This window comes from Neltuma alba, unplaced genomic scaffold (assembly GCF_004799145.2).
Source record: "Neltuma alba isolate B1F8T4 unplaced genomic scaffold, ASM479914v2 tig00007441_pilon, whole genome shotgun sequence".
In the NCBI taxonomy this organism is placed as follows: Eukaryota; Viridiplantae; Streptophyta; class Magnoliopsida; order Fabales; family Fabaceae; genus Neltuma; species Neltuma alba.
The window spans coordinates 75,485-90,447 of NW_021634784.1; the positions used below are offsets into that span (position 1 = coordinate 75,485).

At 34.5% G+C, this 14,963-nt stretch overlaps 1 protein-coding gene across 1 annotated transcript; it reads right to left on the reverse strand.

Annotated features, from left to right (window-relative positions):
• Positions 1 to 1,662: 1,662 nt before the first annotated feature.
• LOC114752559 (endoribonuclease Dicer homolog 3a-like) lies at positions 1,663 to 14,718 on the reverse strand. Its single transcript, XM_028941296.1, has 24 exons — positions 14,470 to 14,718; positions 13,959 to 14,072; positions 13,645 to 13,779; positions 13,294 to 13,363; positions 12,566 to 12,630; positions 12,357 to 12,488; positions 11,853 to 12,005; positions 11,453 to 11,582; positions 11,144 to 11,249; positions 10,863 to 11,055; positions 10,195 to 10,355; positions 9,421 to 9,639; positions 9,034 to 9,303; positions 7,975 to 8,254; positions 7,313 to 7,851; positions 7,118 to 7,212; positions 6,673 to 6,878; positions 5,907 to 6,116; positions 5,037 to 5,513; positions 4,443 to 4,697; positions 3,802 to 4,128; positions 3,472 to 3,715; positions 2,849 to 2,960; positions 1,663 to 1,870 (listed from the first exon to the last, which is right to left on the reverse strand). The coding sequence occupies exons 1-24, from the start codon at positions 14,716 to 14,718 to the stop codon at positions 1,663 to 1,665; spliced, it is 4,950 nt and encodes a 1,649-aa protein (XP_028797129.1).
• Positions 14,719 to 14,963: the final 245 nt, after the last annotated feature.

Consider the following 14,963-nt stretch of genomic DNA (forward strand, 5'->3'; position numbering starts at 1 on the left):
TCATAATTGAAAACTTTTAAATGTATTTCATAAAACATGTCGTTAAAAAATTACTCAATTTTTGGATCTTCTTGTTAACATCTTAAGTTGCTTAAATTTTGTCTAAATTTAGTAGAAATATGACATAGATAATTAATAAATATTAATGTTTGCAGATAAATTAGAGATTGAGCATAGTGAGGGGTAAATTAATAAGAAAAAATTATTTTAATATGGTTTTTAATTAAAAAAAATACTTCAAGAATATCTTGAGAATATTGTATATTCTTGAGAATATTGTTTAATGGTGTTAATAACTTGGACTAAAATATATGTTTTAAAAATAGGGATCTCTGTAATTAAGACAAAATAAAAGAGGTTAGAGTATTTTATTTTATAAATAAACATGTTTACGATTTAGAAAGAAAAAAAAAACAGAGGCATAAATGGCAATAGCAAATAAATATTTTGTTCACCGTTAACCACTGTTTCATGCGTGATAGGTAATTCCCACCTTGGAGGGGCCTCTTTACCAAACAAAAGGCCTCAACCATGCTATTGCAAGGCCAATGCTCAAGGGGTGTCTTTACCAAAAACTTCTCATAATATCCCTAGTTTGAGGAATGAAGACGAACCAAACAACCAAGTATGTTTCTAGTTTGGTCCTTCAAAAAGGCATCTCAAGATGAAAGACTTCCTTGCAGTTGCAGAAGGTGGTCAGGAGCAAAGTTAGCACCAGACACAAAGGTTCGGCCGGATTAGGTTTACCCAAACTTTGGCATTTAATGTTAAGAAGGATGGCAGATGCCAAAAGCAACCCAGTTTTAGATGCCACCCATCTCTTGAACAAATTTCCAGTCTGACATTGGATCACTTGACATGTCTAAACAAATTGCAGTGGATTGATGGACTTGTTTGCCTTATCAACAACAGCTAGGAGATTGTTTTGTGAGGCAACGACGCTTCAGTTGGTTCTGAAGGTTTGTGAAAGGACAAATCCGTTCTGTTCGCTTAGGTCAAATATCATTAGTTATTAAAAAGCGTGCATATGAATGTGTTTATACTTTCCTCCTAAATATAGGGCCTACTTAACCAATTTAGGGATATTAAAAGAGTTGCTAAATTTATTATTTGTAATCATTATATTATTAAATGATATTATTTGCTGTCCTTAATATAAGAGCTAGATAATTAGTTTGTAAATATTAAGAAAATTAGTTAAGTTAGTTATAGGTAATCAATGAGTATCTTTTCTAAAATATTTTTACTAATTATGTGCATTTGAACTATTTTTTGATAGAAACCTTTTAATATGTATAACCACCATAGAAATTACTTTAGAAAAAAATAAATAAATATAAAAGAATCTAACTAGTTCTAATATTAAAGACAGGAGGTCATAACAAACAAAAGAGTGAATAAAAGTTATGCAAAGGAAAACAATATTCGATGGGAAAGACAAAGTGAATTAGAGTTTTGTATTTGTAATCAAAACATATCTGTAAACTAGATAAGTAATAAGTTATGAAGAAAAATATAAATTAATGCTATAGGCTTCAATTCAAACTAGACGTCCTGGCTAAAAATGAATAAAGTTAAGTATCATATTTTCATCTTGTTTTTAAATTGATTGATATCACAGGTATAGGTGGTTTTTAGATTACAGGGCTTCAAGGCTAGGAGTTAGGACCTAATAATAGATATCCTGCGGTGGTGTTCAAGTTCATGAAGCATTGCGAGAGCTGCAGAGTCATACGAAGTTTTCTTGTCAGCCTTAGGATCTCCTGTACACTCCATTATGCCGCAGTTTGGGATCTGTAACGTGATTTTAGAGACATAGCTGTTGAAACCATATCTTTTCTCTGAGCCTTCTCCGAATTCAATCGGAGTTCTGTAGATGAACAAAAACAAAATATACAAATTGAAGTCGGACAATTGGTTAGTTATAACGAATGTCACCTGATCCCCATAAAATACCTGAATGTAACATAAGATTATTTATTAGTTTATAAGTTAGGTAAATTAGTTTGGGAGAAATAATAAGTATAAAAGACAAAATGGACCAAAATCTTATACTATCTCCGGACATTAATATAAGCTTTCGTTTGATTTTTATTTTGGTCTTGAATAGAAGATCTCAATCTACTTTATTTCTCATATTTATTCTTTTTTTTAAAAATAGTCCTTGTAATAATAGTAGTTCTAACTAATAAACTTGATTAGTAAGGATATTTTAGGAAAGACAACACCTATTTATTACAACTAACTAACTAACTTACTACCTTTGGTTCTAATTATAAGAGTCAGTTGAGTAATTTGAAAAGATTAAGAAAGTAAGTTGAGTTAGTTATTTGTCCTAAATAAGTGTTGTCTTTCCTAAAATATCCTTACTAATCAAGTGTATTAACTACAACTATAATTATTAGGAGGACTATCTTGGAAAAAATTGAGTGGATTGGGGTCTTATATATATAATCAAAATAAAAGTCAAACAGGGTCTTATATTAAGGACTGGAGGTAGTATTTTCTTAATCTACTCAAATTAGTCAATTAGCTCTTATATGTAGAACCGGAGGTAATATTTAGGATCAAATTCAACTCTCAACTAACTCTTATATTAAAAATTAGAGGTAATATTATACTCCTCCGGTCCTAAATATAAAATCCTTATACACACTACAAAAAGAATCTTATATTTAGGATTGGAGGAGTATTATGGATTGGAGGTAGCACAACAAGACACTTGAAATTGCACCGAAACATCACATTTGTCCTCATACTGCTTTTATGTGTCATGTTGCATCTTAAATCCTTGTAAGTGCTTAGGAAGATTAATATTATCATGTAAAACTAAGTTTATTGAAATGACCTGGATTTCGTTTCTTTGGTTCTGAATGTTGGCATCGGCCACTGTAATGTCTTGCATATTCCAAATATCGAGGTCCGGGGTCCACCTTTGCTCATGTTTATTGGTCCAATAACTACAAAGGTAAAAGATAAAAAATTATATAAAAGAACAGAGATAAAAGATTAGACAAATAGAATAGCTATCATTAAACGATCACATCCTACTTTAGGCTGCCAAATGAACGAGTACAATGAAAGCATCAGCCATATTCACTTCCAAGTTCCAACTAGATGGGAGAAGGATGAAAAATCTTTTGAACATGAAACCAAGAAGGGGCAACTGAAACCAACAGAAACTTTAACATGCTACAACAATGGCCAAGAAGTTCCAAAATTTTTAATTTTAACCAAGGACAAAGAAACAAGCATGTCATTCCAATCACATGTTCCAAATCACGACAAAAATTGCAATTTCCACAGTATTTCTCCCTTCCTTTTCTGTTTAAAAATTCAATGTACACAAAGCTCTGACTACCATACATGACTTCACTGCATCTCTCAGTTATAGTCAAGCATAAAATTAATCTAGAGAAATCCCCCCCCCCCCCAAAAAAAAAAAAAACAGAGGAAGGGGATTAAGCAAACCTGGGATGGCAGGAACGATGCTGCAGGTTTTCCAAGAACAATCATTGATTGAGAAGGAAGCTTTAGCTGATTCTTGTGGACATTGACTTTCAGTTATCTTTTCCTTTCCTTTGCTGCAAGATTCCTCAGCAGTTACATGACCACATAACTTTATATCCAATGAAGAAGTAATGAAATCTTCATCTTCATCAGAACCTCTTTTTCTCCTCTTGGAAATGCCATTGGGTTTTGAAATATCCTTCTTCTGTTGCATTTCAAGCATCACATCTTCAGTAAATTATCAGGGGTAGTAAAAACAAAAATAGTTTATCCTTAAGGAAACTAACAAACCTCAAGTTCGTCTAACAAACAGCTTGCAGCTGCTGCTTTGGCAGCCTTTTTGTTTCTTTCACAGCCTCTTCCAACTAATAAGACATCTTCCATCTGCAATCTAAGCTCAGAATGAACCATGTCTCCCACTTGTATGCATCTTTCTTTTATAAAGTACCCAAGAGAGTGACACATCTCATTTAGTTTACGTAGTGAAGGGAGTTTTAGGCTATCAGGAGTCACTATTGGAGACAATAGTGGTTCAAAGATTCTCCAAACTTTGTCCAGGTCAAGATTGGTATCAATGAGTATTGCACCAGCAATGCTTTCCACCATGTCTCCAAGAGCCTATGGCAGGGGAAAGTAAAATTTAGTTTGAATAATATGATTTGATAAAAGCAACACAGCAAACTGATATGAAGGGACATTTTTAGGTTGATTTAGTCTATAAGAGAGGTGTCCAGCAAGACTATAGTGAATTGAGTATTGACAAGTAAACTATGAAGCATAAATATATTGACCCGTTAATTTTCATAAACTATGAAAGCTAGCGTGACATGGGATATACCAAATAAAACAATGTTAAACTATATTATTCAGAGTTCTTGATATATTTCATTCTGAACATGTCAATATCAGCACTAATAATCATGAGAACTTACTTTTGGTACTTTGATCTTGTTGAGAGGCATAGTCAATGACCTCACAAACTCTGTTACTTGGCTTTGAAGGAACCCTGAACAGTGCAGAAGGTGTGGTTGAAGGTCCCTTCTTATGCATACTTGAGCAAAGTTTTCATTGCTAACTGCATTTGAACGCAAATCAGTCAATCTTCCGGGATCAATATCTTGGTAGTTCTTGTAGAGATGCGACGTAATGAGAAGACCCAAAACTGAATCGCCCAGAAATTCAAGCCTCTGCGGAGAAAAGGTAAATAAGTACAGGAGTAGCTGAAATCTTCAAGGTCTTGTTGGAAATATGAATTACTCAACTTGGGTTGTGCTAGTTTGGCCAATGGGAATGGAAGTGTACAGAAGGTTATTTTTTCCCTTTTTTTTTTCAAAATAAAAAGTTTAATATATTCTTCAATTATGTAATGGCACCTGAAAATAAGTCAATAATGTGCTGCTGAGTGCAAAAAATTGTCCGCATGCTATGTCTTATTAAAGAAATTTATATAACACATACCTAATTAACTATCCACAAGTATTTAACTTTGACAAAAGAGACTTCGCAAATAACTTAAAAACAGATACCTGGTAACAATAGCCAACCCCCAGTTCTTGCTCAGATGCATGAGTTATAGCCTCCTGTAAGAGACCCTTGCTAGAAAACTCATATCCAAGCTTTAATTCTAAGGTTGTGATCTCATTAGTTTTTGGTACATAGGACCTCAATGATGCCTTGCTGATTGCTTCTACTACTAGTGAAGGATCAAGTTCAAGGTCAATACCAAACCATTTCATCGTATGAAGGGCAGCAACAAGGCCATTTCCCACATAATAAGCTCCTATAAGGGCCTCAACACAATCAGATATAGTCTTTGAACAAATCCACCTGTGTCCTCTGTCACACAACTTTCCAACCTTACAAGATGGATTTTTAGTTTGGAACTTCTCATCCAAGGGAACTTCTAAAGTATCCACACCACATCTACAAGGAACAGAATGTATACAAAGCTGCCCTGGTGCTGCCCAACGACGTGGTTCAAATGCACTATCACGTATATATCGCTGTCAAATCAAGAAAACTTAGAACTCAGATGGTGACTTGTTGTGTAAGAATTTTAATCCCTCAACCCCTTGGAAACTATATACAAATTTTTTAAGTTTAGATAATATGCAAATTTTCGAATTTATATATTGTATGTGTTCCAAATGTGGTGAAAAGATAACTACATTCATGTGGTGAAGACATAATTATCACCAGGAATTTTAAATGCTGTTGGAGGGAAAGTTCCAATGATGCCAATAGTTATGTCAATCCTTAACTATCCTACATTGCTAAACAAAAAGTCACAAGTAAGGGAAATATTACAATGATATTTTCTTTCTTTATATTTACCCTCCATTATCTCTTATCCAAAATTTGCCCCTAACCAAGTGGGATTGCATTAGATCAATTACCTGCAACTTGCAGTTGGTTCCTAATTTATGCAAAGCTGAATTAGAAATAAGAGACGAACGCCAATCAGATAGCTGTCCTTCATCTTTCTCAGGATATCTAAGGTAAAGGTGGCAGCTCACTGCATACTTTAGAACTGAATCCCCGAGCAATTCCAAACGTTCCATGGAGAAGTTTTCACAGCATTTCATTGTTGTCAGTGCTTCAAGGATCTAATCATATAACATAACCAGGTGAAGTTAGCTAATCGTAATGATATGATGATTCACTATAAAGGTTTAAACACTATTTGGTCCCTTTAGTTTTAGAAAGATTCAACTTCGGTCATCAAGTTCAAAACCAAGAAAATCATTCTTAATCCATTCAAAGTTAAGACTTAGCAGGCGAGCATTCGCCCATTTAGTGTAAAAAAGCTGGTGCTCTTCATCTTATTCTTATGATTTGACTATGGGATTACCAAAATGCCAGTTTTAATGATGAATCTCAAAAAGCTGAAAACTTTATGAAGTTCTTCATCCTTTCTATTATTTTCCTTTGGATATGGAGCCTTTGAATCAGCCAAAACAAATGGCGTTAGTCGCCTAGGACTAGGAGCCGACTCTCAAACTAGCGGCCACATAAGTAATTTCTATTAACTTGTTGACAGGGTACAAAGGGTCCAATTGGAATTTCATTGAAAATGAGAGGGTAAAATTATCAGGTTCTGAACCAAAGAGACCAAGTTGAAACTTTTCTAAAAGCAGGGGAAGCAAAAGTGACAGCACAAACCAGAGAACTTGGTATCTGAAAGCTGCCAGAGTTAAAATTAATCTCCTTTCTAAGCTGGCTGGCTAACATTAAGGATTCTAAGCGGTGCATTAGTGATGGCAGCAAGTAAAATGACTTCAAAACTTCTACAGGAACGTCAGTCTTGACTAAAACCTCAGGTGGCATATAAACATGAACTTGTTCTTGTTCTGAAGCCGGAGATACACCTGACGAAAAAGAAACAAATTACCAAAAAGAAACAAATTACCGTTGTGTCAATTTCTTTTTCTTTTCTTTTAATCTTAATCAAACTTTGATTTTCTAGTTGACAAACACACAAAACAATTGTCAACTTTATGCAAGTGGCTTACATTTAACAGTCTTTGTCATACAAAGTTATGTTTTAGAGGGAAGGATGGAAGACAGTAAAGAATATAACCAAAAAAGAAATAAGCTTTAAAATAACCTTCTCTCCTGAAATTCACAAGTAGATTATGAGGGTTATGACTTTGCTTTAACCTTAACAAAGGTTGTCCTGGGTACATCAGCACAATCCCATACCTGAATAAGATTCATATTATTAGCATAATTAACCAGTAAATGCAGATAAAAAGTATGAATCATAAACAAAAAAGCAAAAGTAGCATCCAAAGGTACCAACTTTTTATTGAAGTAATCAATGTAAGTACTATATTCGGACGAAACAGACACTTGAGATCCAGTGTAGCTGAAAGGATTCTCAGCAGAAGTATTGGTTACAACTTCAACCACAGAATAGAACTTTCCAGTGTGAATAGCCAAAACTACCATGTCTTTGAGATCATCAATATCAACCACACAATTAGCAAAATGGACTGTTTTTGAGCTCTTCTGCTTCATATCAGATGAACCATTCCAGTCTGATAAATTTTGTTCGTGACTATGCTCAGAACTTGATGCATTGCTCAGAGCTCTACTCTGAAAAAGCTTTATCACTCCAATACAGGAGCTCACCCCTCTCCAGTTTATTCTCCAAGCTTCTCCTTCACTGTTTAATGTCTCTAATGGCAAAAGCATATACATCTTTGATGGGCTCCATAATTTACTTGTTTGATGCGGGAGTAAGAATTCTCTCTTTACTCCAGATTCTTCTGATCCAACGAAGAGTCTCCCAAACAAACCATTGAAGAAAAGTTCCTGGAAACACTTTGCTTTGAACATCTGATACCCAAAAAATTAAAAAAGAATAAGGCCACATAAATTGGTTCCCGGAAGTTGCGATATAACTTCCTTTTTTGGGTGAATGGAAGATAAATAATAATTACACAAAAAATTATGTTATACCTGTTCTGCATCCAAATACAGTTTTCCACATGCAGAAACACAAGAATTGACTGTCTTTGAGATCAAGTATAGATCTGCCTCACAATTTCCCACGTCATCATCAAGTTTTGATTCCATCAGAAGAACAAATCCAGAATAAATCTCTTCGATAATGTCACAAGCAAAATCAAATTTATAGGCATGAAAAGTGGCTCCATTAGGATTTGCAACCCAAGTTCCAGATAATGCATTAATACAAGTAGTCCCATGTAATTCCTTCAGTTTTGTTGTTCCTACAGTAGTATTGATATATGTGCGTAAGTAAAGATGGAAGAACGTAAAAGTAAAGATGAACACTCTTTTAGCCCTTGAAAAATGAGTGCACTTTCAATTCAGTCTCAATCATTAACCAAAACATTTTCTAGAATGCCCTTCCGCGCTATATCCATACAAAATATAATGATAATCCTAATACATTGCTAACTTGGAGTGAGGAATCTGAGGTGTAAATTAAAGGTGCAAGTTAAATCATTAAGTCCAAGTCAAAAATCTGTAAATTTTGGCAGCAATCTTTAGATCGAACAGAATGAAGACCAACAATATGGTATTCTAGTGATTAAGGAACTAAATTGAAGGATTAGTAGGGAACAAAATTAGAAGTGCAATCATCTGTCCGGGACTAAGGTAGAGTTTCCTCAATATGCTAAATATAAAACAGACACGAAAATGGTCCCACGTAAGTTGCAACATGATAAATTTCTTAATTTCAAGCATATCAATATGTGACAACGGATATAATTCTTCTACACATGATCGTCAACATTGTATTTCCAAATAGGTATAATTTATTATGTAAACTAATAGATAAATGGGAACCCAAAGCCCAACTCCTAGGGAAAGGGGAGACATCTATCGTAGCAGGACAGGAATTCAGGAAACGAAGTACTATATTCATCTTGTCTTTATATCAACATTTAATTTAAAACAAATACACATAACATGAAAATTATTGAAACTAGCGGAAATTACTCAGATGAATCACTTTAAGATGTTGACATAATTTGATTAAATTATGCACATATACCTTCCCCGGATGATGAATTTTTCCAATTAAAGCTCATATTAATATCTAAAGGCTCTTCAGAAAAAGGGAGCAGATGGTCGTTTAGAGCACCCATCTGATGCAGCTTTTTACATGCCTCCAAGCATACAAGCTGCTTTGACAACTGAGAATTACTACTCGCAGGACCAATTAACGTGTGAAATGGTGCACTAGGAGGAAGTGATAATTTACATTGATAATTCCCTTCTGAATATGACAATTGGAAAATTGGTTTTGGAACAAAGTACCTGTTTTAATTGGAAACAAATCAAATTTTTCATATTGCTAAGTTCTCAGAATCACATATATTACCAAAGTTTAAAGGAACTCATGTTGTGGCATTGATTAAGTAAAAGTATTCATACTTATCACCAGGAAGCTTTTCACAATATCTATGGATGAGACTGACACTAGAATCTGCAGTAACACGTGCACCCGTTTTATTGACACTATATGTGTGTATTTCCTCATTCCTATAGGGTACCAAAGCAGAAGAATCGAGTTCTCTTTTCATCGCCACATCTTCCATTGAATATTCACTCGTAATAATGTCAAACAGTTGATTTCTTTGTTTCACATTTGCCCTGTAAAACTTGTAAAGTGAGAACCTTTTGACAGAAAAACATGAAGAGAATATCATTAAGAATACGTTGACATGTTTTGAAAAAACTGCGTCAACCGGCTATTTTCTATATGCAGGTGTGCATGTACGTGTTATGTTAGACCGTGTTATGTTAGACCAGTATGATAAGAAACAAAAAGAAGAAAGAGTGAGATAGAGCGTAGAAAAGAAGGAAACTTTAATTAACAGCCGATACACACTACCTTCCACCTAATGCGAGGCTTTTATATTCGTTGGACATGAAGGGCATGAAAACTAACTCCCCACTTTCTAACGATTTCACCTATCCCTTCTATATTACATACTACTGTACTATAAGCCAATGACAACTGTGTTGAAAACCGTATGTTGATTATTAGTTGCCTCGTATCACTTGCACTTGAACTGATCTATGATGATAGACACAAAAAGATATCAGTTGATCACATTCAGATTAGTTGTTTCTCTGTTTTTCTCTGTTAACTATACACATTAGCATCTGGTATGTGTTATAGGTTAAGGAAGATAACTTTTGTACCTTTCAAGCATGATGATAAATTGAGAATTGTTTTGCCGAGCACGTCCCCTTGATTGGACATAACTACGAACTGTTTTGGGCAGATCAAAACGTATCACACAAGAGCAATTTGCCACATGAATTCCCTCCTCAACAACATCAGTTGCAAATAGTAGGTTAACCTATATGTTGGAATTAGTAATTTAATATTTTCCAGATGTATAAGTTCAACGTTAGCGTATGTCCATAGTAAACGTTCTAGTTCTTGTTAGGGTATAAGTTAGTGATTCATGTGATTAGAAGCTAAAGGATCATCCCAAACCGGCTTCTATACTATCTTCCTCTACCTCTCAACCAGTGGGCCATTCATATCAAATATAAACTACTTAGGTTTTTCTTCTTAAGATTTAACATATGAATCTTGATATTTTGAAAAGAAAAAAAACCTTAAATCTAGATCATCTAAATTTAAGTTCAATGGTCCAGAGATCAAGGTATAGAAAAGCTTATTGGTAACCCATATACTCTCATTGTACATGAAGATTAAGAGAAAGTCAAAGAACTTGAGTAAATATAGAAAAATCGCTCTTCCTCCCTCCAACACCGTGTAGAAAGTTTGTGCAGCAGAACAGACTCAATGCTATAAAGAATAAACATTTCTTAATCAATTGATATATAATATCCAGTACCTTTCCACAGGAAAACGACTGTAATATTTCTTTCTGCATCTTTGGCACTATTGAATCACAAGAATTATTGCTTCCAGTTAGATGTGACACAGTAAAATGTGATAAAAACTTGACTTTCTTCACAAGTCTGTCAATGACTTTCGCTGTGATAATTCTTTCAACAAATATGAGGCACAATACATCCTTACTTTCTCTGCAATGTAAAATATGATGGTCAATTTTCGTACCATCATTGCTATTATTAATTATTAATATTATAAAAGGACAAGTAATCAGCTTACCCAAATGATTTGAAAATTTTTATTAGTTCATATAATTTTGGAGAAATGTATCCCAAGTCTACTTCTTTTACGAGGTCATCACTAAAGTCCCCAAAGTTGTTAATTCCTGAGAAGAGATGAAGATTAAATAGCTTCTGCAAATCTTCTTGCTTACAGTTATTTGGCATCAAGTTACATGAGGAGACCTACTTCATTTTTTTTCTTTTTGGGTAATTGGACATCACTAGATGGTATCCCTTGAGATGATGTAGCAAATCAACAACTAAAAATGAAGATCATATGAGAAAAGAAATCCACATATAAACAAACCAGTAGGGAAAAATGCCCCAAGTAGCTGCATCAGTTCATTAAGAAATTGTGCGTGCTTCAAACGGCTTTCATCATATAGTTTACACCCCTCTTGAGGATCAGGGCTGTTCTCTTGACAGAATTTAGCAGCCTATAGAAAGATGGATAATATTAAAAAAGACAAAGGAAAAAGGAAAAAGTTAAGGGACAAAACAATCACAATGAATGACAGGAATATAAAGGTATGAATGAGAATAGTTTGCAAAATGCTTCTAATCCATCTCAAGAACTACGTGATAATAAATTGCTACACCGTTGAAACTATGATAAGTATTGCATAACTGTGAAAGAGATCAAGAAAGGATCAATAGAAGTTGAAAAACAATTCTATGAGATTAATCAATGAGGACTAAAATCGTACCTCATAAGCGCACACAAGGCCAAGATCTTCAAGGCAATACAAAATCTTTGAATAATCTTTAGACAATCGCTTTCTCATTCTCTCAAGTCTATCATCCACGTCTTTATATTGGCATTCCATTGACCGTTGCAGTCTCAGCAATGAAGCATCAAACTGTCAAAGCAGAAGAGTTTCTCACTGTCCTTTCTGTTTTAACAGTAAATAAATATAATATTATTCATACCATGTGCATGTGTTATTTGTACACATAGGAATCAGATAAACATGTACCAGATTATATTATGTGTAAGTAATAGGGACACGTGTATTACAGTTGAAAAGTTTTAAGTAAGACTTCACCTAAAAGTCTAAGCTGTGAAGGAACTAAAAGAACGAAGGCTGTAAAGACTGAGCACAAGACTGCTAAGTTATGGAACTCTAATATTATAGCAAAGACCGTTTTAGCTTGAAGCTTCAGCTTAACAAGCAAAGACTTGTAATTTGTACTATTCTGGCACAACGTACCTCTGGCCATAGAGATTCCATCTTTAGTTTTAGACCCTCAAATGGAACTCGTGCCTGATCATAGAATCTACAAGTTCCAGAGGCAGAGGGTACACATATTTCCAATTCTGTTCGGTCTTTAACAGTATAAATCTGCTTGACAGCATTTGAGAGTTTCAAAAATTATCCATTGACCTTGGATGACTAAAAATTTGATCTATCAACATCACCTGGGAATCCAAGATGCTTTCAAGAGTAAACATCTGACCTTTGCAGTCCATGGTGGATGAGATAACTGATGCAAAAAGTTCAGTTTAGAGTCCACTTAACATTTCAAAAAATGTCAAGATATTTGATGTTTCCTAAGAAATAAAAGTAATCTATATGACGTAACTAACTTCATACTTCTTAATCAAGCACCCTCTCTGTATATTTATATGTCACACAAGATTAAAAATAGTAATTCAGGCCAAAACGTATATTGCAAACTGTAATGACTATGTGTCTAGCGCACACACCTTCATGATCCCATGTATTTCCTATATTGCCTTGCAATAATAAAGTCAAGCCAATAAATACTTTAGACAGAGATTAACTCTAGATTACTACTAATAGAGATTAAGGTATAATGACATGTCCAATACCGCGTTGAGCAGTTTGGGCTGCTCAATGGGTATTAAGCGAGTTGATTCGCTCATGTCAATAAAAAGATTTTGCAACAGTTTTTCAGCCCGCTTAGGTTGTCATCAAATAAGATTCACAAAGAAAGATGATTTCTAAGGAAGGTCCAGTAAATAGCCCTTCATAGATTATGATTACAAACTAGCATCATTCCAACTTGCAGCATAATTTGGTTTTGAATCTGAACAACTACGAATGGAAAATAATAAATTGCAACTGCTTGATGTTAGCCCTTGAAGCAGACACATAACATCAGAGGCATGAAAACTTCATTTACCCTTTCCAATGACTGGTGATGCTGTCATTCCAAAAATCTTTGGCTTGTCACTGGACATGTGATAAAATTCCTAGAAATGAAAAGGATGAAGGTAATAAGCTTCCCTCTTAAGGTTATTGCTGTAAATATAAACGGCAACAAGGGGAAAGTTCTTCAACAATATGTTTTATTCGTATATTAACACTGCATTACCAAGATGCAATTCAAGCAGATTTTGGATATTTCTGGGGAAAATGTCAAAACAAGGACATCCCTGAACTTTGAGTCACATGCAAATAGCACCTAGGACTTAAAGCAACTAGAAAATAGGTCCCTCAACTTTCACAAATAGATTGCATAATCTGCACCAACCTTCATTATTTTAACGTAAGGATGGTTCCCACTTGCACGATGGCATTCATCAATAACCAACAAAGAGACTGTTTTCATTTTGAAGAATGCTTTTCTTAAGCCATCCAAGAGAATTTGTGGTGTCATGATCATAACCTGTATTATTAGTGAGGAGGACAGAGGAAAATGTTCTATGAAAGGAAAATGAAAGTGAAATTGTAATTGTACGACTAAGATAAACAAAAGAAAGCTATAATAGTGGCCTTGAAGGACCATAAAACTTAACTAATATTATAGAGACAACTTTGTTATGACTGTTTAAATAGCAGGCTTACATCTTGCTCTTCAATTTCCTTTTCCCAGCAGTTCAAATTCCAGTCGTCTATTCCCTTGGCTCCATGGAATTCTTCCACTGCCAAATCCGTGTAGTCTTTTAGGACCCCAAATTGCTGCGCGCAGAGTCTAAAATCTGTCAGTCATAAATTCGATACAATTTTCTGCGGAAAAATCATTTTACAGTCCCGCGTAAACAATCTAATAGCATGCAGATATTATCATTTCCTACACCGGAACTTGTTACTGCATGCTTCGCATTTGTTGTAAGACTTTTTAGTGATTAAATTGCTTAGGTGGGACCGCACAGTAATTTTTCCATTTTCTTTCCTTATGTTCCCCTCCTTTTCATTTTCTTTTATCATGTGGCATCCAATGATTCATTCGGTTTGCATCAAATCGCCCCTATGGTTAAATTTTCATCAAATTGTTTAGAGTTCTAGCATATTATCATCTCATATGAATTTTTAATTATTTCTGAAAATAATAATACAACTACAATTAGGAAAATGCCTGATTAACAATATGGACTGTGGGAGCCAAGAAAAGAATCAGCTTCTTTTGGTGAGTGGACTTAATAGAATGAGCTATATGCCTAATAAGCATCACAGCTATCATCGTCTTTCCAGCACCAGTATCCAGCACTGCTATAGTATTCCTTCTCTTGGCAACTTCAAACACCTCAACTTGATACCTTTGAGGAACACACAAAACCACAACCCAAAAGACACATCCAAAGGTTAATTTTCCAGTCAATATCATCACATAGGCAAGATAGAATCTTCAAGAGAAATGAACGGGAGCCAAATTAATTACGTACCTTCTAGGATTGAAATCTTTAGCATTAGAAGAAGGTTTAGAGTTTTGATTCACGTCAGGATTTGTAAAGATTGTGTTGTTGGGAGACATCTGAAGAACTTGCTTTTGGGAATTCACTTTGTACTGTGCAACGAATGTGACTAATTCTGTTTCATGTCAACGACTTGTTTAGCTCAAACCAATGTGAA